At 45.3% G+C, this 27,511-nt stretch overlaps 1 protein-coding gene across 3 annotated transcripts in view; it reads left to right on the forward strand.

The window, feature by feature from the left end:
• TMC5 (transmembrane channel like 5) overlaps positions 1-27,511 on the forward strand; it is a 383,751-nt gene that overhangs the window by 216,184 nt on the left and 140,056 nt on the right. For all 3 annotated transcript variants that reach the window (XM_063934401.1, XM_063934400.1, XM_063934399.1), the window contains 4 exons: positions 2,665-2,781; positions 16,241-16,343; positions 16,544-16,631; positions 18,926-19,174. In XM_063934401.1, the coding sequence (XP_063790471.1) occupies positions 2,665-2,781; positions 16,241-16,343; positions 16,544-16,631; positions 18,926-19,174 (557 nt within the window). The remainder of the gene's footprint in view (positions 1-2,664; positions 2,782-16,240; positions 16,344-16,543; positions 16,632-18,925; positions 19,175-27,511) is intronic.

Consider the following 27,511-nt stretch of genomic DNA (forward strand, 5'->3'; position numbering starts at 1 on the left):
AGCATCCACTAGGACGTCAGAGAAAATAAGAATTTACTTACCGATAATTCTATTTCTCGTAGTCCGTAGTGGATGCTGGGCGCCCATCCCAAGTGCGGATTGTCTGCAATACTTGTACATAGTTATTGTTACAAAAATCGGGTTATTATTGTTGTGAGCCATCCTTCCAGAGGCTCCTCTGTTATCATGCTGTTAACTGGGTTCAGATCACAGGTTATACGGTGTGATTGGTGTGGCTGGTATGAGTCTTACCCGGGATTCAAAATCCTTCCTTATTGTGTACGCTCGTCCGGGCACAGTATCCTAACTGAGGCTTGGAGGAGGGTCATAGGGGGAGGAGCCAGTGCACACCAGGTAGTCCTAAAGCTTTACTTTTGTGCCCAGTCTCCTGCGGAGCCGCTACCCCCCCATGGTCCTTACGGAGTTCCCAGCATCCACTACGGACTACGAGAAATAGAATTATCGGTAAGTAAATTCTTATTATTTGAGGGAATTCAAGTTCAAGATGGAATCTCTTAAAGCGGCGATCTCAGGTCGAGAGGAGGGGGAATTCCTGGTATCCTTGGATATCAAGGATGCATACCTTCACATTCCTATTTGGCTGCCACACCAGGCTTACTTCAGGTTTGCGCTGTTTGGACTGTCACTATCAGTTCCAGGCTCTGCCATTCGGCCTATCCAGGGCACCGAGTGTTGACCAAGGTAATGGCAGAGATGATGCTTCTGCACCGCAAGCAGGGTGTGAACATACTTCCATATCTGGACGATCTGCTGATAAAAGCATCGTCCAGGAAGAAGTTGTTGCAGTCCATTACTCTCACGACTCGACTGCTTCGGGCTCATGGTTGGATCCTGACGACGAGAAGACTGTCCTTTCTGGGGATGATTCTTGACATGGAAGTGCAGAGGGTGTTTCTACCAGTGGAAAAAGCATTGGTGATCCAATCAATGGTCCGGGATGTTCTGAAGCCAGCCCGAGTGTCGGTTCATCAGTGCATTCGCCTTCTGGGGAAGATTGTTGCCTCCTACGAGGCTCTATAGTACAGAAGATTTCATGCACGGTCTTTCCAGCTGGATCTCCTGGACAAATGGTCAGGATCTCATCTTCACATGCACCATATAATACGTCTGTCGCCGAAAGCCAGAATCTCGCTCCTCCGGTGGCAGCAGACTTCTCACCTACTGGTGGGCCGCAGGTTCGAGATTCAGAATTGGATCCTTCTAACCACGGATGCAAGTCTCAGAGGTTGGGGAGCAGTCACTCAAAGGGAAAACTTCCAAGGAAGGTCAGGTTTGGAATCCGTGCTTCCAATAAACATTCTGGAACTAAGAGCCGTGTACAATGGTCTTCTACAGGCGGCACATCTTCTAAAAGATCAAGCCATTCAAGTTCAGTCAGACAGTGTAACGACAGTGGCCTACATAAACCAACAAGGCGGAACGAAGAGCAGAGCTGCAATGTCAGAGGTAACAAGAATCATCCTCTGGGCGGAAAAACACACGGTGGCGCTGTCAGCAATCTTCATTCCGGGGGTGGACAACTGGGAAGCAGACTACCTCAGCAGAAACGATCTACATCCAGGAGAGTGGGGCCTCCACCCAGAGGTGTTCGCAGAGGTGACAAGTCTTTGGGGCGTATAGACATGATGGCCTCACGACTCAACAAGAGGCTTCGGAGGTATTGCTCCAATTCGAGGGACCCACAGGCAGTGGCGGTGGACGCCCTGGTAACTCCGTGTTAGTGTATGTGTTTCCTACACTTCCACTCATCCCAAGGATTCTCAAAATAATCAAAAGAACAAGAGTTCAGGCGATCCTCATTGCTCCAGACTGGCCAAGAAGGGCTTGGTACGCGGATCTTCTGGAGTAACTGCTGGAAGATCCGAGAGGACCTTCTACAACAGGGGCCGTTCGCATATCAAGACTTACCACAGCTACGTTTGACGGCATTGAGGTTGAATGCCAGATCTTAGCTCGGAAAGGCATTCCGAAAAAGGTTATTCCTACCCTGTTACAGGCTAGGAAAGGAGTAACGTCTAAACATTACCATCGCATTTGGAAAAAGTATGTGTCTTGGTGTGAATCCAGAAAGTTTCCTACGGTGGAGTTTCAACTTGGGCGGTTTCTCCTCTTCCTGCAAGCAGGTGTGGATGTGGCCTTACGTTTGGGCTCCATAAAAGTCCAGATTTCGGCCTTGTCCGTTTTCTTCCAGAAACAGTTGGCTTCCCTCCCTGAGGTTCAGACTTTCTTGAAAGGGGTGCTGCACATGCAGCCTCCCTTTGTGCTTCCTACAGCACCTTGGGATCTTAACGTGGTGTTGCAGTTCCTGCAGTCGGATTGGTTCGAGCCTTTACAGGGGGTTGAGGTCAAGTTTCTCACTTGGAAGGCGGTCACACTGTTGGCATTAGCTATCCATTTGCTCATACAGAAGTAACTAATAATAACTACACAATACTATATTTTTTTATGATTTTATTTTATAATTATCATTATTATTTGTATTATAAATATTATTATTATTATTATTATTATTATTATGATTATTATTATTATGGTATAATGTTTCTAAAATAGTTGCTATGCTCCCTAGATATTAAGATTTGTTTAACCAATCACACACTGTTTAGTTACACAGCGTTAAAACTGTTCTTATGTTCTATAAAGGAATACATAGACGATCGAGACGGCAGGCTACACTTCCAACACAGCTACTGATCCCGTCACCCATTTGCATGCTTGACCCATCCCTGGATGATGAGCTTGATTACAGTAAAAGACAAGGTAAGTGCTATTAGCAACAATACAAATGCTCCAGTAAACAGAATGTCCTAAATAATGCTGTATGCCAGCGATTCTCAACTGGTAGTATGGGTACCTCCGGTGGTACAGTTAGGGGGGCTACGTGGTACTCGAGCTCAAGTATTACCTACACCAGGTGTAGGAAAGTTGTGGGCCATGGTCTACACCAGGCCTGGTGACAAGTGAGCATGTCTAGGTCCTAAGTTGTTTTTTGCAGCATGATATTACTGATATTATGCTGCTGAAGGGAATAGCCAGAGCTGTACAATTAAGGGCCCTCATTCCGAGTTGATCGGTCGCAAGGCGAATTTAGCAGAGTTACACACGCTAAGCCGCCGCCTACTGGGAGTGTATCTTAGCATCTTAAAATTGCGACCGATGTATTCGCAATATTGCGCTCACAAACTACTTAGCAGTTTTAGAGTAGCTTCAGACTTACTCTGCCTGTGCGATCAGTTCAGTGCTTGTCGTTCCTGGTTGACGTCACAAACACACCCAGCGTTCGCCCAGGCACTCCCACCGCTTCTCCGGCCACTCCTGCGTTTTTTCCGGAAACGGTAGCGTTTTCAGCCACACGCCCCTGAAACGCCGTGTTTCCGCCCAGTAACACCCATTTCCTGTCAATCACATTACGATCGCCGGAGCGATGAAAAAGCCGTGAGTAAAATTACTTTCTACATAGCAAAGTTACTTGGCGCAGTCGCAGTGCGAACATTGCGCATGCGTACTAAGCGGATTTTCATTGCGATGCGATGAAAAATACCGAGCGAACAACTCGGAATGAGGGCCAAGATGCGTTAACAGACCAGGCAGCTAGTAGAACATCAGACACCATGGTAAAGGGATTGGGTAAAACCGGAACGGTCAGTACCCCGCAATGCTATACTAGACTGTTTTCCTGCAGCAAATTGCCATTCTGGAGCTTATAGAGCTCATTCACATCCATCCGGTGTCCCATCCATTGGGTGTCTGTGGGTCACATGCACTCCCCACCCCGCAAACAGGACACCTCCCAGATGGGGATGAGCAATACAAGCACCAAAATTACAGAGTTTGGTGCAGGGACACAGTTCAGTCCGGCATTCCTAGGTCCGGACCATTCCTGTTTTTACCTAATCCCAATGGTGAGAGGAGCCTGAAGCAAACCAGGTGGGATGGTGCTGGCCGAAGACACAGGGGAAGAGGGGTGCTAATGATGCTGGAGACACAGTGGGGTTAATTATGTATGAGACATACTGAGGGGAATTTTATCATGAGGCTGGAGAGAAACGTGGCTTGAGGCTAGAGAGAGACGGTGGACATAAGGCTGGAGATAGACAGGGGGCATGAAGCTGGAGAAAAACAGGGGGGGCATGAGGCTACAGAGCGACAAGCCAGCATGAGGTTGGAGAGGGACAGCGAACATGAGGCTGGAGAGAGACAGGGGGCATGAGGCTGGAGAGAGACAGGGGGCAAGAGGCTGGAGAGAGACAGGGGGCAAGAGGCTGAAGAGAGACAGGGGGAATGAGGCTGGAGAGAGACAGGGGGCATGAGGCTGGAGAGAGACAAGGAGGCATGTGACTGGATGTGTGGCGGCACACTACATAGATCTGCTTAGCTGCAATGATCTCATCTGACAATTACAACTTGCTTCATGTAGTTTGAATTACCAGGCTTTCTATGCAGGAGCAAATACTGACTGCAGAGTATTAGGTTTTGAATTCAAGTTCGTGTATGACATTACTGAGAAATGTATGTTGTAAATAAAGGAGGATGTAACTGTAGGTGCACATATCTCTGAGTACTCAGAAGACTCACCCTCCTGCCACTGGATTGGGACACTGACCTTAAAATGTTTAGTAGTGTGTGCTGTGTGAAGGAAAGTAAATGTGACACTGTTCTCTGGGTTTATATTCTGTCTTTAGGTAAAGACCTTTCTGTAGGTGACTGTCAGTATCTATGCACTGTTACGTTCACTGTGCTCAGAACGAAAGGGACTGGGTGGATAAGCCCCAAGCACAGGAACGGGACGCTGCAAGAAGGGCGAAGTTCAGCAGCAACCCCCAGGAACCCTTACTCCGTTGGCTCACCCACGTGGTCAGTCTACGCCTGCAAGACTATGTTTGCTTGGGCCCACGGCAGCCACGTTTGAAGGGCGGATTATGTCTGCCCAACTCCGGTGCCTGCTCGGTCTTAGTTGGAGACAAGGCGTAAACTGAGACGGGGCGAGAACAAGGGGAACCTCTAACTAAACAATACACCAAGCTAGGGGCTACTACAGAACTTTAACCAAAAGTATGTGCGGCGCGGCCGCCAAAACAAAAAGGCAACGCTGTCCACACGCCAACCCGACACCATCGAATTCCGGCAGGAACAGCTAGAGCGGAGACCTCCGCAGAGAACACCAGAGTCCAAATTAAGAGAATAATACGGTCTAGGCCGCAGGGCGCGGCGAAGCCGCTACTCACAACACCGGGGAGAATACACGCAGGTGGAGCGGGAACCCTGAGATCATAGGCAAGGATTACAACGACTGGAAGGCTGGAAAGACTCCGACACAGGCTTCCGGACCCCAGGACTCAGGACCACTGGAACAAGGTTGACTGGATCACAGAACACCGGACAAGGAATATTCCAGAGCAGGAAGCAGCCCACAAGAAGTTATCACCGGCGTCTGTGTGAGGCACTGAGGGAGAATATAACAGAAATCTGCTCCAATGGCAGAAGGGAACCCAAATTAGAAATGTCGTGCAGCTGCTCTGCTGCACGACCCAGCGCTGACAGGTGAATCTTAATTACAGGACAATGGGGAATGCGGTCCGTCTCCGGCATCCCCGTTGCTAAGGACCCGGCGGCTCTCCGCGCACAGCATCCTCTTGTTGCCAAGCGCTGTGCGGGGAGCAGAGGGAGGCGCGGCGGATGTGACGCGCCGGGACTGTTGCTTAGCAATGGTCGGGCGCCGGTGAGAGCCGCCGCGCCTAACAGTACCCCCCGTTGAGGAGGGGTTAAGGAACCCCTACACCCGGGTTTATGGGGAAATTCCCGAAAGAACAACCTCTTAAGTCTAGGGGCATGCAAATCCTTGTCCAGGACCCAAGATCTCTCCTTTGGGCCATACCCCTTCCAATGGACCAAAAAATACAGTAGGCCACGAGAAAATTTTGAATCCAACACCTTATCCACTAGGAATTCTTGTTGACCCTGAACATTCACCGAAGGTCTTCCCCAGAAAATTTTCAGAGGAAATTTCCTGGAAAGAACATATGGCTTCAACAGAGGACAAAGAAAGGTGTTTGAGATTTTAAGTGACTTAGGCAACTGTAGCCAAAAAGCCACTGGATTAATCTTTTCGATAATAAGAAATGGTCCGATAAATCTGGGTCCCAATCTAGCCGAAGGTTGTTGGAGCTTGATGTTGCGGGTTGACAACCACACCTTATCTCCTACCTTAAAGGTGCATGGGCGTCGGAACCTATCTGAAAAAAATTTCTCCCGGAAGGCAGCTTTCTTAAGAGCAAGGTGAACCTTCTTCCAAATAGCTCTGAGACGGGAGGTTAAGGCCAAAGAAGAAGCTGGACAATGAGGAGTAAAGGAATTGGCTCTAGGATGGAAGCCCAGGACAGTAAAGAACGGAGACACCTTGGTGGATGAATGGCAGGAGTTATTGTAGGCAAACTCGGCCAGGGGAAGATAATCTGACCAATTGTTCTGAAGTTTGGCAGTATAAAGATGTAAATATTGCTTCAGTGATTGATTCACATGTTCCGTCTGCCCGTTAGACTGTGGATGGTATCCAGATGTTAAACAGAGTTTCATGTTTAACGAGGCACAAAAATGCTTCCAAAAACGGGCAATAAACTGTGGTCCCCGGTCCGAGACTATATCCACAGGTAAACCATGAAGTCTGAAAACATGGCGGTGGAACAAGACTGCCAAAACTTGAGCGGACGGTAATCGGGGTAAAGCAATGAAGTGGGCCATCTTGCTAAAACGGTCCACGACCACCCAGATCACCTGAAACCCAGATGAAAGAGGAAGATCTACCACAAAATCCATGGAAATGTGTGACCAAGGCCTGAGTGGAATTGAAAGAGGCATGAGCTGCCCGACAGGCAAGGATCGGGACACTTTGTGCTTAGCACAATCTTGACAGGAGAGAACAAATTCCCTAACATCCTTAGAAAGATTAGGCCACCACACTGAGCGAGAGATTAACTCCAAGGTTTTCGCAACACCAGGATGGCCAGCAACCTTATTATCATGAAACTCTGTGAGGACACTGCCTCTCAAGAAATCGGGAACGAAGAGACGACCAACAGGCGTATTACTGGGAGCTTGCTGCTGAACCAGGACAAGCTGTGTGAGTAAATCCTGTGCGAGGCCGGCCTGGATAACAGATGTTGGGAAAATGGGAGTTGCGGAAGAGTGGTTATGGTGAGCCGGAAGAAAACAGTGTGACAGGGCATCGGCCTTGGTGTTCTTAGAACCGGGCCTGTAGGTGATGATGAACTTGAACCGTGTAAAGAACAGCGCCCAACGCGCCTGCCGGGAATTAAGCCGTTTTGCTGATTCAATATACTATAAATTCTTGTGGTCAGTGAATACCGTAATGGTATGCTTAGCTCCTTCAAGCCAGTGCCTCCACTCCTCAAAGGCCCATTTAACTGCCAGCAATTCCCGATTACCAACATCATAGTTAGATTCAGCAGATGAGAATTTCCTGGACATGAAGGCACAAGGGTGTAACCCCAGAGACTTGGGGTCTTCTTGAGATAAGATGGCTCCCACTCCAACCTCTGAGGCGTCCACCTCGACAATAAAGGGAAGGTCAGAGTTGGGGTGTCTGAGGACAGGAGTCGAGACAAAGGCCTGTTTCAGAGCCTGGAAGGCAGATTCGGCTTGAGGCGACCAGTTGGAAGGATCAGCTCCCTTTCTTGTTAACGCCACAATAATTCGCAAAACCCAAAAATCTCTGGATAGCCTTCAAGTTAGTGGGTTGCGCCCAACTTAAGATAGCCTGGAGTTTCTTAGGTTCCATTAAAAACCCCTTTGGAGAAATAATATATCCTAAAAAGGACACCTCCGTGATGTGGAAATCACATTTCTCCAATTTAGCGTGCAAATGGTTCTCACGTAACCTTTGAAGCACTTGCCACACATGGACAACATGCTGTTTAGGAGACTCAGAGTAAATTAAAATGTCATCCAAATAGACAACCACGAACTTCCCTAGAAAGTCGCGGAGGACATCGTTTATAAGATCCTGAAACACTGCAGGAGCGTTAGATAGACCGAACGGCATCACAAGATATTCGTAATGTCCGGACTGAGTACTAAAAGCCGTCTTCCACTCATCCCCGGATCTAATTCGGATGAGGTTATATGCTCCTCTAAGATCGATCTTAGAGAAAATAACCGCAGTGCGGAGCTGATCAAAAACACCGAAATTAAAGGTAAGGGGTAGGTGTTCTTAATAGAGATCTTATTCAGGGCTCGGTAGTCTATGCACGGCCTTAGACATCCGTCTTTCTTTTCAACAAAGAAAAACCCTGCACTTAAGGGAGATTTCGAGGGCCTAATAAACCCCTTTTTCAGGCTTTCCTGCACATAATCATCCATGGCCTTAGTCTCGGGGCCAGATAGAGCATATTGTCTCCCTTTTGGCAGAGTGGCACCAGGAACGAGGTCAATGGTGCAGTCATAAGACCGGTGGGGTGGCAGAATATAGCGCATTACCCTTGGAGAAAACATCAGCAAAGTCCTGATATACCGAAGGTAAGAGTTCCGGAGTGGCGGCCGCGACCCGGACTGGACGAGAAATACATCCCCTAACACAGTAGGAACCCCACCGAGAAATCTTCCCAGACTGACAATCTATGGTTGGATTATGAAGGAGGAGCCATGGATGACCTAAGACCACAGGCACGGCCGGACAAGGGGTGAGAAGGAACTCAGTCCTTTCGGAATGTAATACCCCTACTGTCAATCGTACTGGTGGGGTCCGATGGGTAATTACCCCTTTAGAGAGTGGACCACCGTCTAGTCCGTGCATAGTAATAGGTCTATCTAGTTGAAGCTGCGGAACTCCCAGAGCCGGAGCCCAAGTAAGATCCATAAAGTTCCCGGCAGCTCCACTATCGATGAAGGCTGAAACAAAAGAACTGAGGCTTCCTGAAGAAATTTCAACAGGCACTAGCAAGGAATCATGTGAGGAGACTAACTGCAGACCCAAGTGAACCCCCTCACAATTCACTTGGTCAGAGCGTTTCCCTGTTTATTAGGGCAGATGCGCGTAACATGTCCCTTGCCAGTACAATATAAGCAGAGCCCTAAATTTAGCCTTCTGGCTCTCTCTTCTGGAGACAGCCGGGAAAGACCCACTTGCATGGGCTCCTCGACGTCCTCAGGGACAGCATACACACATGGAATAGACCTGAAACTAGCCCCTCTTTCAGCCCTCCGCTCTCGGAGACGGTGATCAATCTTAATAGCAAGCTCCATGAGCTTATCCAAAGTCTCCGGAGCTGGATACTGAATGAGACTATCCTTGATTACTTCTGACAGACCGAGGCGAAACTGACTTCGCAGGGCAGGATCATTCCAGCCACAGTTGTTCGACCAACGGCGAAACTCTGTACAATACGCCTCAGCTGGATTTTTACCCTGTTTTAGTGCACGTAAGTGGCTCTCAGCTGATGCTTCCCTGTCAGGGTCATCATACAAAAGGCCTAAGGACTTGAAAAAAGCATCTACTGTGAGTAAGGCTGCGTCATCGGGTTTTAGCCCAAAGGCCCAGGTTTGTGGATCCCCTTGAAGTAAGGACATCACTATACCCACCCGCTGGGACTCAGTACCTGAAGACCGGGGCCTTAAACGAAAATAAAGTTTACAGCCTTCCCGAAAGTTAAAGAAATCTTTTCGGTTACCCGAAAAGCGATCAGGAAGGTTCATCTTAGGTTCAGGAGACATACTCGGGGAGGCTCGTAAAAGGTCCTCCTGCGACCTCACCCGAAGGGTAAGATCCTGCACCATCTGAGTGAGTTCTTGGATCTGATTGGCCAAAACCTGGCTGGGATTCTGTCCTAGTACTGACAGGTTCATGAGGACAGAATTTCAAGGCCACCCTGGTTTAAATATCAGTTCTAATTTTTTGGGCCGGTGATAATGTTACGTTCACTGTGCTCAGAACGAAAAAGACTGGGTGGATAAGCCCCAAGCTCAGGAACGTGACGCTGCAAGAAGGGCGAAGTTCAGCAGCAACCCCCAGGAACCCTGACTCCGTTGGCTCACCCACGTGGTCAGTCTACGCCTGCGAGACTATGTTTGCTTGGGCCCACGGCAGCCGTGTTTGAAGGGCGGATTATGTCTGCCCAACTCTGATGCCCCCCCAGTCTTAGTTGGAGACAAGGCGTAAACTGAGACTGGGCGAGAACAAGGGGAACCTCTAAATAAACAATATACCGAGCTAGGGGCTACTACAGAACTTTAACCAAAAGTATGTGCAGCGCGGCCGCCCAAAAAAAAAGGCAACAAAGGCAACGCTGTCCACACGCCAACCCGACACCGTCGAATTCCGGCGGGAACAGCTAGAGCGGAGACCTCTGCAGAGAACACCAGAGTCCAAATTAAGAGAATAATACGGTCTAGGCTGCAGGGCGTGGCAAAGCCGCTACTCACAACACCGGGGAGAATACACGCAGGTGGAGCGGGAACCCTGAGATCATAGGCAAGGATTCCAACGACTGGAAGGCTGGAAAGACTCCGACACAGGACTCAGGACCAATGGAACAAGGTTGACTGGATCACAAAACACCGGACATGGAATATTCCAGAGCAGGAAGCAGCCCACAAGAAGCTATCACCGGCATCTGTGTCAGGCACTGAGGGAGAATATAACAGGGATCTGCTCCCATGGCTGAAGGGAACCCAAATTAGAAATGTCGTGCAGCTGCTCTGCTGCACGACCCAGCGCTGACAGGTGAATCTTAATTACAGGACAGCGGGGAACGCGGTCCGCCTCCGGCGTCCCCGTTTCTAAGGACCCGGCGGCTCTCCGCGCACAGCGTCCTCTTGTTGCCAGGCACTGTGCGGGGAGCAGAGGGAGTCACGGCGGACATGACGCGCCGGGCCTGTTGCTTAGCAATGGTCGGGTGCTGGCGAGAGCCGCCGCGCCTAACATGCACACACCTGCATGCCTCCAAACTTTCCCAATTTTGGTGGTACAGTCCCAGTTTGAGGGGACTGTCCCATGATCGTGACTTTGTCTGATTTTGCAGAGGGTTTAGACGTATACCCCTGCTGTGTGCACTGAAGTGGAAAGAAGGGTGGTTTTTATGTTGACAGGAAGGTTGCCTATCACTCCAGGCAGATCACAATCCAAACATGCTGGGCCACACCACGGAAAGCAGTCGGCTTCCTGACAGATGGGATCCCGGTGGTCAATATACTGACGTTAGGATCCCGAGGGAGGACGTGATGCTGGCGTCAACATACCGGCGCCGCTCAGGATGCCACCACCACATTACCAACAGCCGGCATCCCGAAAGTCCTCACAGCCGGAAGCGCTGGCGTCCTGACCCGACGGAGAGGTTAGGTTTAGGCAGGAGAAGAAAGGTTAGCGTTAGGGATCAGGGACAAGAAGGTTAGGGTTAGGGACCGGGGAGGGAAGGTTAGGTTTAGCCACTAAGAAGGGGAGGTTAGGGTTAGGCATCAAGCGGGGAGGGTTAGGTTTAGGCAGCAGGAAAGGGTGGGTCAGAATTAGGCACCTAGCGGGGAGTGTTAGGGTTAGGCACCTCCAAGGTAGGGTTAGGGTAAGAAAAAGGTGATGGTTATGGGCATCACTGAGGGGCTGTAGGAATTCTGATGGACAGGATGCCGCTGTCTGTATACCGTCCATTGGCAAATAATACTGATCCCCACACCACATGTCCCGGATGCAGGGTTCCTAATTTTGGAAGGAATGCAGTAGCCGGAGTGACCCTCAAGGGGGTCTTCCCCCTCTCTTCCCCTCCCTACCATTCTCTCCTATAATAATGACTGATAAGAAAGTAAAGTATTTCTAATTATAAATAAGAGAGAGAAGGGAGTGGTGCATACAGAGATAATGCTGGGAGGGGGAAGCTTACACCCATATAAAAGGACAATGGTTGTTCTATAGATTGACTGTTTAACTGTGTTTTGAAGCAGACACTGTCACTGAATGTATAGAAACTTTTTTTCTTTAGAATTACTAAATCATATGAGAAGAAATTAAAAAGTTGATTTATTGTGCTATTAATATAGGATATCCTATATACAAGTAATTAAAACAGCAGGAAATAGAAAATCAGTATAAATTTTACAATTAAAGTCTGATCATATAGGTATATGAATGTATTCAAGGACAAGCGGGTTGAGCATCCCGTTGTAAACAATGGTACAACTCAGCCCACTTGGATTCTTCCTGTTTTTTATATTCAGGTTATAAAGAGGAAAGAAAGGTCTTTAAGTAACCTTGTTTTTTTCCTGTCCATGACTGAGCATTGTCTGCAAAGCTGCAATGTAAATTCCACCCCCTTTCCCCAAAAAAATACAGACGGTAGCCTATATATTACTAGCCAGAGGCGGAACTACCATTGGTGCAGCAGGTGCATTGCACCGGGGCCCCTGAGGACTAAGGGGCCCACTGCTGCCCAGACCAGCCTTGAGTTATCCCTTGGCTTCCCTCCACAGACCATCTTGAGCAATGTTGGATGAATGGCCCAGTACAGAGAGCAGGGTGGGCTCCACTGCATCTCCCTGTCACCCTCTCCCTGTCACCCACTGCCTCTCCATGTCACCGTCTGCCTCCCTTTGCCTTCCGCTGTCACCCTCTGAATCTCTCTCCCTCCCACTGTCACCCTCTGCTCCTACCTGTTACTCATTGCCGTGTGGTATACTCTGAACTTGGGTTGAGATGGAGGAGGGGGGCCCAAATTATATTTTTGCACCTGGGCCCATCACTCACATGTTCCGCCACTGTTACTAGCAACAGCGATCTGCTTGCTTCCTAATGGTAAATTGTTACGTAAATAGTATAGAGAGTGTAAAATAGAAGCACAACCGCATAACATATTGTATGTGTGTCCATGTGTGATTTGTACAAGTGTGCTATATATGTGTGTCTCTTTGTATGCACAAGGGTTTGTAAGAGTATGCAGCTACATTATGGGGCTGATCCTGAGTTGCATGCTGTTACGACCGATGTAGCATCTTTTGCCATAGACGCATCTGCGACTTTATGCTAATACTAGGGTCGGCCTTTCCCATCTGGCACTTCTGGCTAATGCTTTCTGCTTGGTTGCCTGGCTCACATACTGTAGACAGGTGCTGGCGGAACAGCTATGTGTCCCTGCCCTCTGCTCGGCCACTTGGCATACAGAAACACGGGGGCGTGCCACGAGGCCAGGTTCCCGTGACTCGCAGCATGCCCCAGTAAACCGTGACCTTGCCCCCTTACTGTGTGTATGCACTGCAGGTACATGTGCATACTACTGTACAATGCCAGGGCTGCTAGACAGCGCCAGTCGTCCTTGGTCCTTCCCACAAGTGTGCGTATGAATATGCAAGGACTGCGGCACCCACATTGTGTATCATAAGCCACTTGGTACATCTTTAAATGCTACCCTCGGAGATCTCCTGCCCCATGCTAGGTGCAGATTCTCCATCAAAGCATGGCCTCCGGTGTAAGTGATTAAGCATCTGAGTTTGCAACCAGTTATGCAACACGCCTCTGAATAGCCACCTCCCAGTCACTGCCTGGGAAAGCCCATGTCATTTCCAATACATTTCTGAAGCCGTCTCATCACTGCCGTGGCTCTGTACGTACACCGTGGGATTCATGCAATGTTTGACTTTTTAGCAACTTCCGTGTATGTGCAGTTGAAGAGCGTTGACCCTTTGCACGAATATCAGCATTGTTTGCGACTCAGAATCAGGCCCCATGTCTGATCCTGTAAATGTGCTTTTTTTCAGCATTACAGTGTGTACAATATGTAGGTTTCTCTTTATATGTGTGCCCTTACCGTACTTTTGGGCAGCTATGAATATTTTTGTACATTGGAGAATGATTTTGATATAAACTGAAAACTACTTTTTGATTTTTTTTTTTACATGTTGTTACACCTTTGGATGCATGTGTACTTGTGTGTGTTTGTTAATCACACAGTGTAATTTCTATTTATGTGTGTATCGCTCGTGTGTTTGTGTAATTGTCACGTCAGTAAGTGCTTTTGTATCTCTGTGTGCCTGTATGTGCGTGGTACGTGTGTATGAACATGTACCCCTATTTACCTATATGCATGGATACCTGTGCATGCATAGATGTGTCCGTGGGTATAGCTGACACTTGCAGCACTGTCTGTTTGTTTCTGATAGGATGCCTGTGTGTTCTGCACTCAGCGATCCGGACTTCGGGGGTCATTCCGAGTTGATCGCACGTAGCAACTTTTTGCTGCTCGTGCGATCAACTAGACGCCACCTATGGGGGAGTGTATTTTAGCATAGCAAGGCTGCGATCGCTTGTGCAGCCCTGCTATGCTAAAAAGGTTTTGTGTAAAACAAGACTAGCCCTGCAGTTACTTATCCTGTGCGATGAATCCAGCGTTGAAGGGCCCGGAATTGACACCCGCCCTGCAAACGCCTGGACACGCCTGTGTTTTCCCAACCACTCCCAGAAAATGGTCAGTTGACACCCATAAACGCCCTCTTTCTGTCAATCACCTTTGCGATCGGCTGTGTGAATGGATTCTTCGCTAGATCCATCCTCAGCAATGATGCGCTTTGTACCCGTACGACGCGCATGCACATTGCGGGGCATACGCTTGCGCAGTTTTGCTATTTTTTTACCTGATCGCTGCGCTGCGAAAATCGGCAGCGAGTGATCAACTCGGAATGACCCCCTTCATTCATTGGGGTCACAGCTAAAATATGTTATGTTTTGGCCATCTAATTACATTTCTTATTGGCCGCTTGGACTATGCAAAAGTGGAAGGGGGAAGAGAGAAGGTCACCCCATGCAGAAGGGATTGATGCTGTGACGCTGTTAAGGCAAGGACTTCCTTTCTTCCACAGCAATGCTCCTCATATAGAGTAATGTATCATTCAGGTTAGAGAACACACGTTTGTACCCTGGCAAAAGCATGTTGTACTGAAGGGGTAAAACATAAAATGCGTGGACAGGTTTAGCTGGGAGGAAGCTCAACTCTAATTGCAGTGCTAAAATAATGCTGGGAGGTATTTGTGTGCTATATGCAAAAGCAGCATTTTCCCTGCATGTAAAATAAACTGCTTTTCACCTCTGCATCGCAACATGGTTTATCCAGGAGTAAAGTTACACCCTCAATAAGGCCTAATGACTTGCTTATTGAATGAACGTTTGCTTTACTATTATGATTATAACATTAGTGATCATGCCTTTGTATGTGATGATTGGGTTCTCATTAAAGCAACTCCAGTGTTACAGTGAACGTTACATGTATCTCTGGACCCTAACTCCTAAGAAGCTTCAGCTCTGTTCTCAGATTTTCAGTCTTATTCACTCCCCTCATTGTTGCCCAGGCTTGGCATAGTCCGATATACCTATGATGGCCTGATGGGCCAGTCTGGCTCAAAAGTCTGCCCAAGCAGCTCCGCCTCCCATGGATCTGCTAAAAGGGCTGGGGTGGCTTGGTGTCCTTGTTACATACGACGTGCCTCTATGAGGTGTGGCTACAACTCTGTACCGCATGACGACACCCTATTTTGTGTGTAGGCCGGCACGTGCTGAAATACAGCCCCAGTCTATCTCGGGCTTGCGCTATCACTCTGCTTCCAGGTTTAGTGTTGGTAGGTGTACTGTGCATTATGGCGTTTGCACGTGTCAGCAGGGGCAGATGGAGAGGGATCTAGAGGATCCCTCTCTCTAAAAGAACCTGTGATATAGGCTTTGTGTTTCGAAGCTTGGTAAATTGCACAGTTTATCAGCCCTTATAGAATCCTATGGGGCAGCTTTTGATTTTGTCGGATATAGAGAGACGGCAGAAGATACTGGAGACATCTCCTGCGGTCCCTCCTTCTTAAATCCTGGGCCTCTTTAATATTTGCTGGTACCTCTTAAAAATGGATGCTCTTTAATAATATGCCCACATTTTTGTTAGCCTTATGAGAGAGTCAGTGAAGTTGACTCAATAAATGTAATTTATCAGCCATCCCAAAACTATTAGTTCCTTTACTTGTGTAGAAGACAGGACACCTGCCAGTGCAATCAGCTTTGTTATGGCTACAATTTTCTTCTACGCCATAGTTTTAGACTTACTGTTGCATAATCAGCAGAATTGTTTCTAGATTTTTGCATCTCCCATGTAAAATATGTTATGTAATAAAACATGAAACCATTATGTTAATTCATTTTACGTTTGTTTGTAATATTAGGTTTGTGTTTTATTTTTTTTCTGAATTTAAACAGAACAGGAAAAGCTTGTCACAAAACTGGTTGAAATGTCATCTGCTGACATAGCTAAAGAAGTGCGGAAACTTCCGATGTGTCTGAATAACAAACGTGACCTGAGGTAATGGCCATAGCCTGTATTATAAATGACAAATCTGGGATGAGCCACCTCCTGCTATAAGCCCTCTTATATGCTCAGCTAGACAGTGGCAACTGTAGTATACTACAGAAAAATTTCTATTAAATACTGAGATTTTATTTATTTCCTTTAGACATTGTTTCTAATGATGGAATTAATAACATAAACACAACTTTTCGCAGGAACAGTGTCATGATACAGAAGCAGAAATCTTCCAAAGATGGTTTCCATATGGACTGTTGCGCCGGATGTCTGCGTAGTGTTAAATTAGTAGGTGTAATGTTTGTTTTGTCTGTGTGTGTGTGTGTGTGTGTGTGTGTGTGTGTGTGTGTGTGTGTGTGTGTGTGTGTATCTGTGGGTGGGGGGGGAATGTCAAGTTAACAAATCATACACAATGAACAAGATACAGGGTCTGATGTATAACAAACATACATTGGATAAATGCACTGCCTACTATAAATTCTAAAGAATAATTCTGTATTCAAGTAATGCCATAGAAATCCATGAAGAACTCTAATATCTTTAATAATTCATAGTAAGAGGTGCGTTATCCCATACACTACACAAATATTCCTGTTGAACGGTGGTGTTATGTCATAAGAATGTCTGATTAGAAGTGTTGGTTATATTAAATATGGTAAATTGATAAGCAGATCCAATACTCTTGTAGCACACTGACCTAATAGGGGCCCATTGAAGCTAAAAGTGCCTCCTCTGCGAATCTGAGGAGTGGCAGCTGAATCCCATTTTAGTCTTCTCCCCCGGAATTGTGACACTTGCCAAAACCCAAATGATCACATACAGGGTCAATAAGAACAACATGCAGCTCTACACACCTGTGCTTCATTACAGCTGCTCTGCCTCTCTAATCTGTTGCAATAGGATACATTTGCTATCACATAGTATTGGGAATTGGCATCATAATGTACCGACATCAGCGGCGGGATATAATGGAGTCCGAGATTGCTGGAGGTGCGGGACGCTGGCCGATCTCAGACTTTTTTTTAAAGGAAGGCAATCACTTACAAGGCATGGTTATGCCTTGTGTTTGCCACTTTAAAAAAATGTCAGAGATCGGCTGTCATCCTGCACCTTCAGCAATCTCGGACTCCATTTCATCCCGCCCCAGAATGTGCTGTAAAATAAAACATGATATATTATTTGGGATGCAGAAAAGCTGCTTGGAAACACAGTTTTAAGAAACCTGGAAATATGGTACCATACAAGGGCCTGATCGAAAGGCAGTCGCAACTTCGATGGTGTTGCAACTGAGTGATTATCAGCAGACTGCGCCTGCATCGCAGGCACAGTGCCCACGTGCTAAGGTACCTTTGCGATGCCCCATGCAGTGAGGAATCAGTCGCAGAGTGATTGGGAGGAAGAGGTAGTGTGGGAGAGGTAACGAGGAGTGTGTCGTGTCTGTTTTCAGGGTGTCTGCAATCTTGAACGCATAGAGCATTGCACCAGCATCGCAGCTCCCTTGGCTATTCTGGCCAGCCATGGAGACACTCTGAAGCGATGTCCCTTGCATCTGCCTGCAGTTGCGATGGAGTACACAGTTGCTGAGCATGTTACGATGGCTTCAGTGGCTATCTCTGTTCACTCATGGCGGCTGCTACACTTGCATTGCCTTGCTGTTCCATCACTTAACCACTTGCCTGGCATGGTCGCCTCATATGCGACCATGCCTGCAAGTGCTCTATCTGACCTGGTCGCACAGGATGCGACCAGTCAGATAGAGAGTGTTAACAGCGGCAGGGAGGATAAACTTACCTCCGCTGCTGCCTCCCTGCACTCTCCCCCTGTATCTGCCGTGCTGCCGATCACTGCTGATCGGTCAGCACGGCAGGATCCCCCCCCTCCAGCGGCTGCAGACAATGGCAGCCGCTGGGGACAGTAAATTAACCCTCCCAAGCCACCCCAGACCCCTCCCCCCCGTATACCTGCAGGCTGTCCGGCTTTCAAAATAAAAGCCGCAATGTTCCCGAGGTTCCGGTGGTCGCGATATTCCCGATCGATGTTTTGATGTTTGAACAAAAAATATTGAAAAAAATATATATATATTTTTTTCCTTTTTTTTTTTTACTTAAATCATTTGGGATAGGGTTAAAGTCATGTTCTTCACCTAATTCACTCATAAAAAAAAACCCTGACAATTTCGGAGCTGTTTTCGGCAAAATAAATCGTCAGTTAAGTGGTTAAAAAGATGGCTGGTGGGTCGGCATTGTGACTCAAATGTTAGAGTAGGCTAGGCAGCTGAGCAGAGTACAGTGTTTATACATCAGTCAGTCACTGCTGGAATCTCTGGGTGGTTACATCTGTACATATAAAAATACCGACCAGTATGGTAGGCCATAAAGGGATTGTGAGAGGGAGAAATATTAATTTGACTTCCGTACTTTTAAGTTTCCTATGAGAAAGAAAAACCAATACTGTTCCATGAAAACACACACATGAGAACCACGACAGGTTGTGATTAATAAATAGTAATGTGTTAGTATGTCCTGCAGCATTGTATTATTTTCAACCCCTGTATATCTTTCTGGCACATTTTTACTCAACAGTCTTTCCGGAGATTCAAGCAGGGGGCATCAGATGCCTTGGAGGCATTGCAGCTTTGGCAAGGCACATTGAAAGTCATAGGAGGGAAGTTTGGAACGAGCATTCTATCTTACTTCATTTTCCTCAAGTGGCTGCTGATGTTCAACATCTTTTCCTTTGTGATCAACTTCAGTTTTATAACCATCCCACAGTTTTTTGACATGGGTCCTAACAATGTGTCCTTTACTGGTCTAGAACTACTTACAGGAGCGGTAAGTGTGAAGCGTTACAGTTACTTTTAGTAAGAGTCATTCAGGAAGGTGTGAAATATGCAGTGCTGACAGTGCATACAGTATTCCTTATGTCAGTGGTTCCCAAACTTTTTTGAAATATGGCGCCCTATAGTATCAGTATTTTTTTTCACGGCACCCCTAGGCCAAAAGTTTCTTATTGAGAAATTTAGAAAGAAATATTACATTTAAGTAAATTGTGTTTATAGGTCATCCTTAGGTTCAGTTATGTGGCGAGGGACAGAATTTGCTTCTGTTTGTCCACATATTTTATGATTGGCAGCCCCCAGCACTGGTTTTGCCTATTACATTGTCCATAAATAATTTGAATTGGTCCTGGACCACCAACCCAGGGCACCCCTGCAAGTGTCCTGAGGTATCCCAGGGTTCCACGGCACACAGTTTGAGAACCCCTGCCTTATGCAGTTTATGCTATTGTTTTAGCATAAATGTGCATGATTCTAAGGAATTACATTTTACTTAAGAAATGGCAACATCTGTGAAAGTAAAACATTTTAGAGCTTTTTATGGAACCTGCAGCTTCATATGTTCTGTATTTTATGCAGTTTCCAGATCTAAACCTCTATCGTCACAAGCTCTCACCTTCCCTGTACCCTACCTACTACCTGCAGAGACAAAACTGCTAACTGTACAGTGAATCTCACTCTGTACGTCTTCCCTATTCTTTCTTTTCTTCTCAAACACTGCATTTTGCAGGTACCTGTTGCCTAACTAAGGATAGCCATCAAAAGTTTTCTGTCATCGATTGCCACAGAATGCACTCCGGCCAATTAGCAGCGCTTCCTCAGCGGCCAGTCAATCTGTCTGGACTGGGGCATCACGATACAACATAATGGGATTTGGAGCACTACAATGTGGTATAATGTGAACTGCACTACAATGCGTGTTGGCCCCAATTCTGGGAGTAGCGAAACCAGTGTCTGCGTCTTCCGACACAGATTTACTGGCCTCACAAGCAGGCAGGAGGCGGCCATTCTGAGTAAGCTTAGGCTTGCTTAGATGACCAGTGCTGTCACAATCGCAACTGATGGTCTCGATGGTGATTCTATGCCAGATCTTGGGCCGCAGCAATCTGATCTGTGATGCTGTCAGGGGGCGTCTTTTTCCTTCAGACGCCTCCTGCAGGCATTAGCATACAGTATTTTCACACAGCAGCAGCATCCAAAGAGTGGCATATTTTATCATATTAAGTTTTGGTAATTTTTAAGTGGTCATTTTTAATTGAGGACTTTGAATGAAAAATGTTGAACACAGTAGTGTTTGAGGTTCTATATAATAAAAAAGTTAATTTTTTTTTAACTTTTTTAATCAATAAATGACAAATATTATTTATACAGTGTTAAAAGTAAATTCACACAAGACACAAAGGGGGGTATTCAATTGTTTAAAAAGCCAGTTGGGTGTCTGTTTTTTCCTATCTAGTGGACAAGAAAAACCTGACTTTTCAAACAATTGAATACCCCCCATATTGTGGACCACAGTTTAAATCTGTTTGTCTATTTATGACTGTATTGCAAACTATTATGTTCTGATATTATATAGTAACAGTAACATAACTATGATTATATTATAATAAGAGTCTTAAAATATAATAGTACAAAAAAAATACATTATTAATATCATACAAATTCTCGTTACTACCTCAGAACTCTCAAGCGCATATCACGTCTAAGCACTACCTGGAAGTTACGACTTACCTGGTGGCTACAGCTAGCCCCTCCTCTAGTGCCTAACCCTAACTGTCACCCCAATACTTGCCTTCGAGTTGTCGGCGGTAGGTGTTCCAGTGCTGGGATTCCAAGTGGTGTCGGGATTCCGGCATCGGTCACTTGACCGCTGGCATACCGACAGCCAGGATGCTAATCGCATTCCTTCTGAACACCCTGGAAGCTACGTACTGAACGCCTTCCCTGGAAAATGCTGTCATGCGGTTTACATCTAAGTAACACTTTGATTTGTACTCTTATTGTCTATATTTTTTATTATACACAGCTCTGCCCAAATTATACAATTTCTCAAACATTGAACCTATTAATGCTGCTTCGCACCCCTCATCAGTTCACCTAATTGTATCCATTACTGCATAACATTGTGTATTATTACTATTTATGAAATCTGATATTTTGTAGTTTCTCAATGTTCTTATTCATTTGTTGCTACCATACATTACCCATATAACTCTATACTACCCTGTAATTTATTTATTGAACAGTTCATATATATATAGATATATGTAGAGAGAGAGAGAGAGAAAGAGAGAGAGAGAGCAGCGAATTCTGTTGTGCTTTAGAGTTGGAAACAACAGTGATAAAATAAAACAAAACAAAACAATTGGAAACAACAGTGATAAAACAAAACTGGGTAATAACAGACAGTCATAGAGGTAGGAAGGCCCTGCTCGTTATCTTATACAGGTGAAACTTAGAAAATTAGAATATCGTGCAAAAGTTAATTTATTTCAGTAATTCACCTTAAAGGGTGAAACTAATATATTATATAGACTCGTTACATGCAACGTGAGATATTTCAAGCCTTTATTTGTTATAATTTTGATGATTGTGGTTTACAGCTTAAGAAAACCCCAAATCCAAATTCTCAGAAAACTAGAATATTACATAAAATAAGTAAAAAACGATTCTAAATACAGAAATGTCAGCCGTCTGAAAAGTATAATTATTCATATGTACTCAGTACTTGATTTGGGCCCCTTTTGCATGAATTACTGCCTCAATGCGGCATGGCATGGATTCTGTCAGCCTGTGGCGCTACTGAGGTGTTATAGAAGACAAGGATGCTTCAGTAGTGGCCTTCAGCTCTTCTGCATTGTTCGATCTCATGTCTCTCATCTTTCTCTTGGCATTGCCCCAGAGATTCTCTTTTTTCTTTAGCCAAGGTAAGATGTTTCTGACGTTATTTGTTGTTCAGGAGCGGCTTGACAAGAGGAATTCGACATTTGAAGCCCATGTCCAGGATCCGTCTGTGTGTGGTGGCTCTTGATGCACTAACTCCAGCCTCAGTCCACTCCTTGTGAAGCTCCCCCACACTTTTGAATGGCCTTTTCCTGACAAGAAAAAAAGAACTGGCCTGTTGCTCACCGGTCCAAAGTCCTCTTTTCTGATGAGAGCAAATTTTGCATCTCATTTAGAAACCAAGGTCCGAGAGTTTGGAGGAAGAATGGAGAGGCACACAATCCAAGATGCATGAAGTCCAGTGTGAAGTTCCACAGTCTGTGTTGATTTGGGGAGCCATGTCATCTTCTGGTGTTGGTCTACTGTGCTTTATTAAGTCCAGACTCAACGTAGCCGTCTACCAGGACATTTTAGAGCACTTCATGCTTCCTTCAGCAGACAAGCTTTATGGAGATGCTGACTTCATTTTCCAGCAGTACTTGGCACCTGCCCACACTGCCAAAAGTACCAAAACCTGGTTCAATGACCGTGGGATTACTGTGCTGGATTGGCCAGCAAACTTGCCTGACATAAACCCCATAGAAACTCTATGGGGCATTGCCAAGAGAAATATGAGAGACATGAGACTGAACAATGAAGAAGAGCTGAAGGCCGCTATTGAAGTATCCTGGTCTTCCATAACACTTCAGCAGTGCCACAGGCTGATAGAGTCCATGCCACGCCACATTGAGGCAATAATTCATGCCAAAGGGGCCCAAACCATGCTTATACTTTTCAGAGGGCCGCCATTTCTGTATTTAAAATCCTTTTTTTATTGATTCTATGTAATATTCAAATTTTCTGAGATTTTGGATTTGGGGTTATCTTAAACTGTAAGCCACAATCATCAAAATTATAACAAATAAAGGCTTGAAATATCTCACTTTGCATGTAATAAATTTATATAATATATTAGTTTCACCTTTTAAGTTGAATTACTGAAATAAATTAACTTTTGCACGATATTCTAATTTTCTGAGTTTCACCTGTAATCCATAGTCCCTTCTCCCCTTGTCTACCATCCCTCCCCTGTCCCATGCTGGGTGCTTCCCTGTGTTCTGATAAATTTGTTTCTGTCTTGTTATTCCCCACCGTGTATCATACTTCTATTACCGATCCATACACTGTAACTGATGTAGTGTTCCCTAGATGGCTGCCGCACCTGGTACATTAATGACCACAATGAACAACCCATAGAACAATTTATTCAGCAGTTATCCTGTTAGTCATTTTTCACTTTACTCATAGTGTGAACTATGTAGTGCACCCAAGATGACTGCCTTGCCTTGTATCTCTGCCGGCAGGATAATTTATTCTTGGAATTTATTATCCAAAATAGCTGCCTCACCTCTGTATTATTTTCATGGCTTTCTGTATTTTCTGCAAGTCTAATCCTCTGTTAAATACTCTTATTTTCTTTATTTTCAGTAAAACTAAACCGTTTTCTTTTGGAGAAAAGCCCTATATAAATAAACATATTATTATTACTATCATTATTATTATTTTTATTGAGGCAACTTCACGACAGATATAACTACAATTTTTTACAGAAATTCAAAACTTTATACACTGTACAATTGTTCTCAATATTTTTCTGTCCCAGAAACATGTCCGTCTATGACATGTTTTTTTTAACCTTAAGGTACAAAGGTGTTTTCTACAACATAATGTTACCTTGCCAACGTTTATTTGCATACAGAGTTTCCTTTTCAAGTTTCTTAGTACGTATTAACAGATTCCAATGTGAATATGAGCTGCTAGCAAGTCAAACAGTCAATAGATGTTTGTGTATAGGCATGTTTCATCAAGGTCAGGGTTGGATAAAGGCTGTGCCCCCCACCCTCTCCCTGCACCTCCGTGAGGCAGCAGCACTGCAGGCCCTGTGGAACAGTTCCAGCCAGGAGGAACTCCTGAGAGTATCCGACCCATCCCCACTATGGAACTGCACAGTGCCACAACTCAACAGTGTGCTCTTGTCAGGGGGTCCCCTAAGATAGGGGGGACCCAGGGGCACTCACCTCAAGACACTCTCCCTTAATCTGGCTTTAATTACTTAGATTTTTTTCTTTCACGCAATCATTGCCATTAACCCTCATTCTCCATTATTACAAACTGAACTGGAGCTCAATAAGGCATCTCTAAAACAGTTTTGCCTTAAGACAAAAGATTTTGCAGGGTGTGGATCATTAGATCGACAGTGTCTAGGTCGACAATATTTAGGTCGACCACTCTAGGTCAACAGTCACTAGGTCGACAGGTTCAGAAGGTCGACAGGGTCAGAAGGTCGACATGTTCTAGGTCGACAGGTCAAAAGGTCGACATGAGTTTTTAATATATTTTTTGGTGTCGTTTTCTTCGTAGAGTGACCGGGAATCCCAATTAGTGCACAGTGTCCCCTCGCATGGCTCGCTATGCTTCGGCAAGGTGCCTCACTCCGCTACCGCTTCGCTCGGCAGATTACCGTTCCAGTCGTAGTCCACGTGGATCGTTACGTATGAAAAAGTAAAAAAAAAAAAGAATTTTTTTTTGGAAAAACTAATGTCGTCCTTTTGACCTGTAGATCTAGAACATGTCGACCTTCTGACCCTGTCGACCTAGTGGCTGTCGACCTATAGTGGTCGACCTAAATACTGTTGATCTTCAGACCGGGTCCCGATTTTGCAATAGTATCATAACTCTCAAGGTGTTGGTCAGAAAACCCTAGACTTATCACCAGATATTATTGGTTGCCTCAAATTTAGAAAAAGTAATAAACACAAAAAATGGACAGTGACAGATCTCAGCATTAAATAAAGTAAATTAGAAGCAGTAAGTACAATTTATTAAGATTAACACAATGACAATATTAAAACATTCAATAATATGTAATTGACATCATCTTTGTAAACATAGTACTCATATATGCTTATATAATAACCCTTCCAGTCTTAGGGACCCAGATCTCAGTAAAAGGTACAAACATAAGCAGGTGAATACTCCCAGATTCATTCAGAATGTTAGTCCAAAACCAGTGTAGTAAGTATGATTCGAAGTATGATTTGTAACTTATGAGTTGTAGCCAGATAATAGATCCATTTAGACTGTGGATCTGGAATTGTAGTGTTCTGACATAGATGTTCTGTGGTGTAAATTCTGATATACAATCAATGTAGATAAGTGTGCACACTGTAACTGAATGTGAAGTACACCATCAAGTTCACGACACAGATTTGCCATTAAAAAATGGGTGTTATCCCTGAGTAAAGTCAAACAGGAGTTGAATGTTGGTTTACAGCCTCTGTAGGGATGGGAGTTCCATGAGTATCCTCAGTGGTGCAGATTGTGGGTCTCCATTGAATCCTTGGGAGTTCCGTGAGTATCCTCAGTGGTGCAGATTGCGGGTCTCCATTGAATCCTTGGCAGTCGTTTTCACCAGACAAGTGTAGGGTAGTCGCTCTAGAGGCCAAGTCCTTCTCAGAGGGTCCAACAGGATACTGCAATTTTGCATTTGATGCGTTTGGTTAGACAACTTTCTCAAAGACAAAAAGAGTGCCAAATTGTAGTTCATTTCATGTATATTTTACTTTTTATAAGGCTGGGAACTAGCACAGTCCATTTTTGTTGTTTATATTTTATCTCCTTCTGGGGGTTAACCAAGTCCTGTAGAGAGTGTTGCCGGGCCCGAGTACTATGGGTGGAGGGACTAATCAGAGGGGACGTGGCTATGCCTCCTACAAAAGTATAAGTCACAAAAAATGAATTGCCCACATATTCAATGGGGTTGGGTAGGGGGGCGCCGTACATATCTGGGGGGATTGGGATGTTGCGCATCATCATCTTACCTTGCTTGCTCTGGGAAGATGTACACGTCAAAAGAGTGCAAAGACAATGCTACAGTCTTTACTTTCATTGTGTGGCATCTTTCTGAAGATGTCCCTCGGAAGACGGGGAGTGGGGTATTAATACATGCTCGCCCCCCCTCCTCGGCACCACTGAGTTAACCTACTCCTGAAGGACAGCTGCTGTCTCCAGGTCCTATTTTGTTAGACTCTATTATCCTGTGCCACTTGAGAGAACTTTTTCTTTATTATGTCTCTGCATATCCAATATGGGCTTGAATCAAATCTTTGTGTTGGGTCCCACGACTCCCACGTCTCTTTTATAACCAATACCCACATCTTCAGCTTCATGGAACAAAATATCTATAGACATCACAACAAAGTGCCCTCCTACACAGAGATGTACTATACTGTGGGGAACAGTAGACTACCTCATAAAAAGGTAACATCTTGTTCCTTTCACAAAACTTCTGTCAGCACCTCAGACAGCATAACTGTTCTTTGTTCTTTGCTTACATCTCATGGTTACACCAAAGTCTAAGATTTATTTCGTCAAACAGAGAAACACAGTTCATGGTAAAATTTAGGGGTACTTATGAACCAGAATGTGGCGTTGATCCAGACCACTGCTATCCAATTTTTCCTATTCATCATCCTTTAAATGTAACAATTTCTACACTCCTCAGGGAATGTAGAAATTGTGACAATCATCAAACTCTGAAAAAGCTTTTTCCGGAGTTTAAAAGGGTAATTGTTCTCCATTCTGAGATGACGTACAGCGTCCTGAATTTGTTCCCAAGCTGCTGTCAGCTTGTGTAACAGCATGTGTAGCGGAGGGATCTATTCAGATTCGGGTTCCGGACAGCAACAAGGTGTGTGTGTGTGTGTGTGTGTGTGTGTGTGTGTGTGTGTGTGTATGTGAGGGTATTTGGGGGGGAATGCGACTGCAGAGGGGAAGTTATCTCTTTCGGAAAAAACTGTCTTCTCAAAAAGACCAGTTTTTCGAAAGTGATAATTTTCTGATTGTGGCATGATGAATCATGAAAAAAATGTAAGAGAATGCAATGAGAATTGAAAACTAAAAATTATCATTGCACAATTTTCCCATGATGAATATATCCCTTATTGTGTACTAGACCCCATATTGATCCTGGCCACGGCTGTTATACTTTTCTCTCTCTGAACATTAAGGGCATCTCAGTCTAAGCATTTCCTGAAATATACTTATTCCTCCCAGGTCCTTCTAGTGTCACAGCTTCACTAAGCCATACTACAGTAGTCTGTACCTACTACTATTATTACACAACTATTAGAACCATCTAGTGTCTTTAGTGAGTGGCCACCAGCTACTGGGATCCACAATACTTGATTTCTGCTCTGCTATTGGTGCACCTTCATGACAGATGTAACCACAGATTCTCATAGTGTTTCACAACTGTAAACACTATACAATTTGTTGTTCACCTTTCCTGTCCCTGGAACACAGCCATCTATTGCTCTTAAACATGAGGGAAAATTCAGATTGAGTTACC

This window comes from Pseudophryne corroboree, chromosome 7 (assembly GCF_028390025.1).
Source record: "Pseudophryne corroboree isolate aPseCor3 chromosome 7, aPseCor3.hap2, whole genome shotgun sequence".
NCBI classification, from domain to species: Eukaryota; Metazoa; Chordata; class Amphibia; order Anura; family Myobatrachidae; genus Pseudophryne; species Pseudophryne corroboree.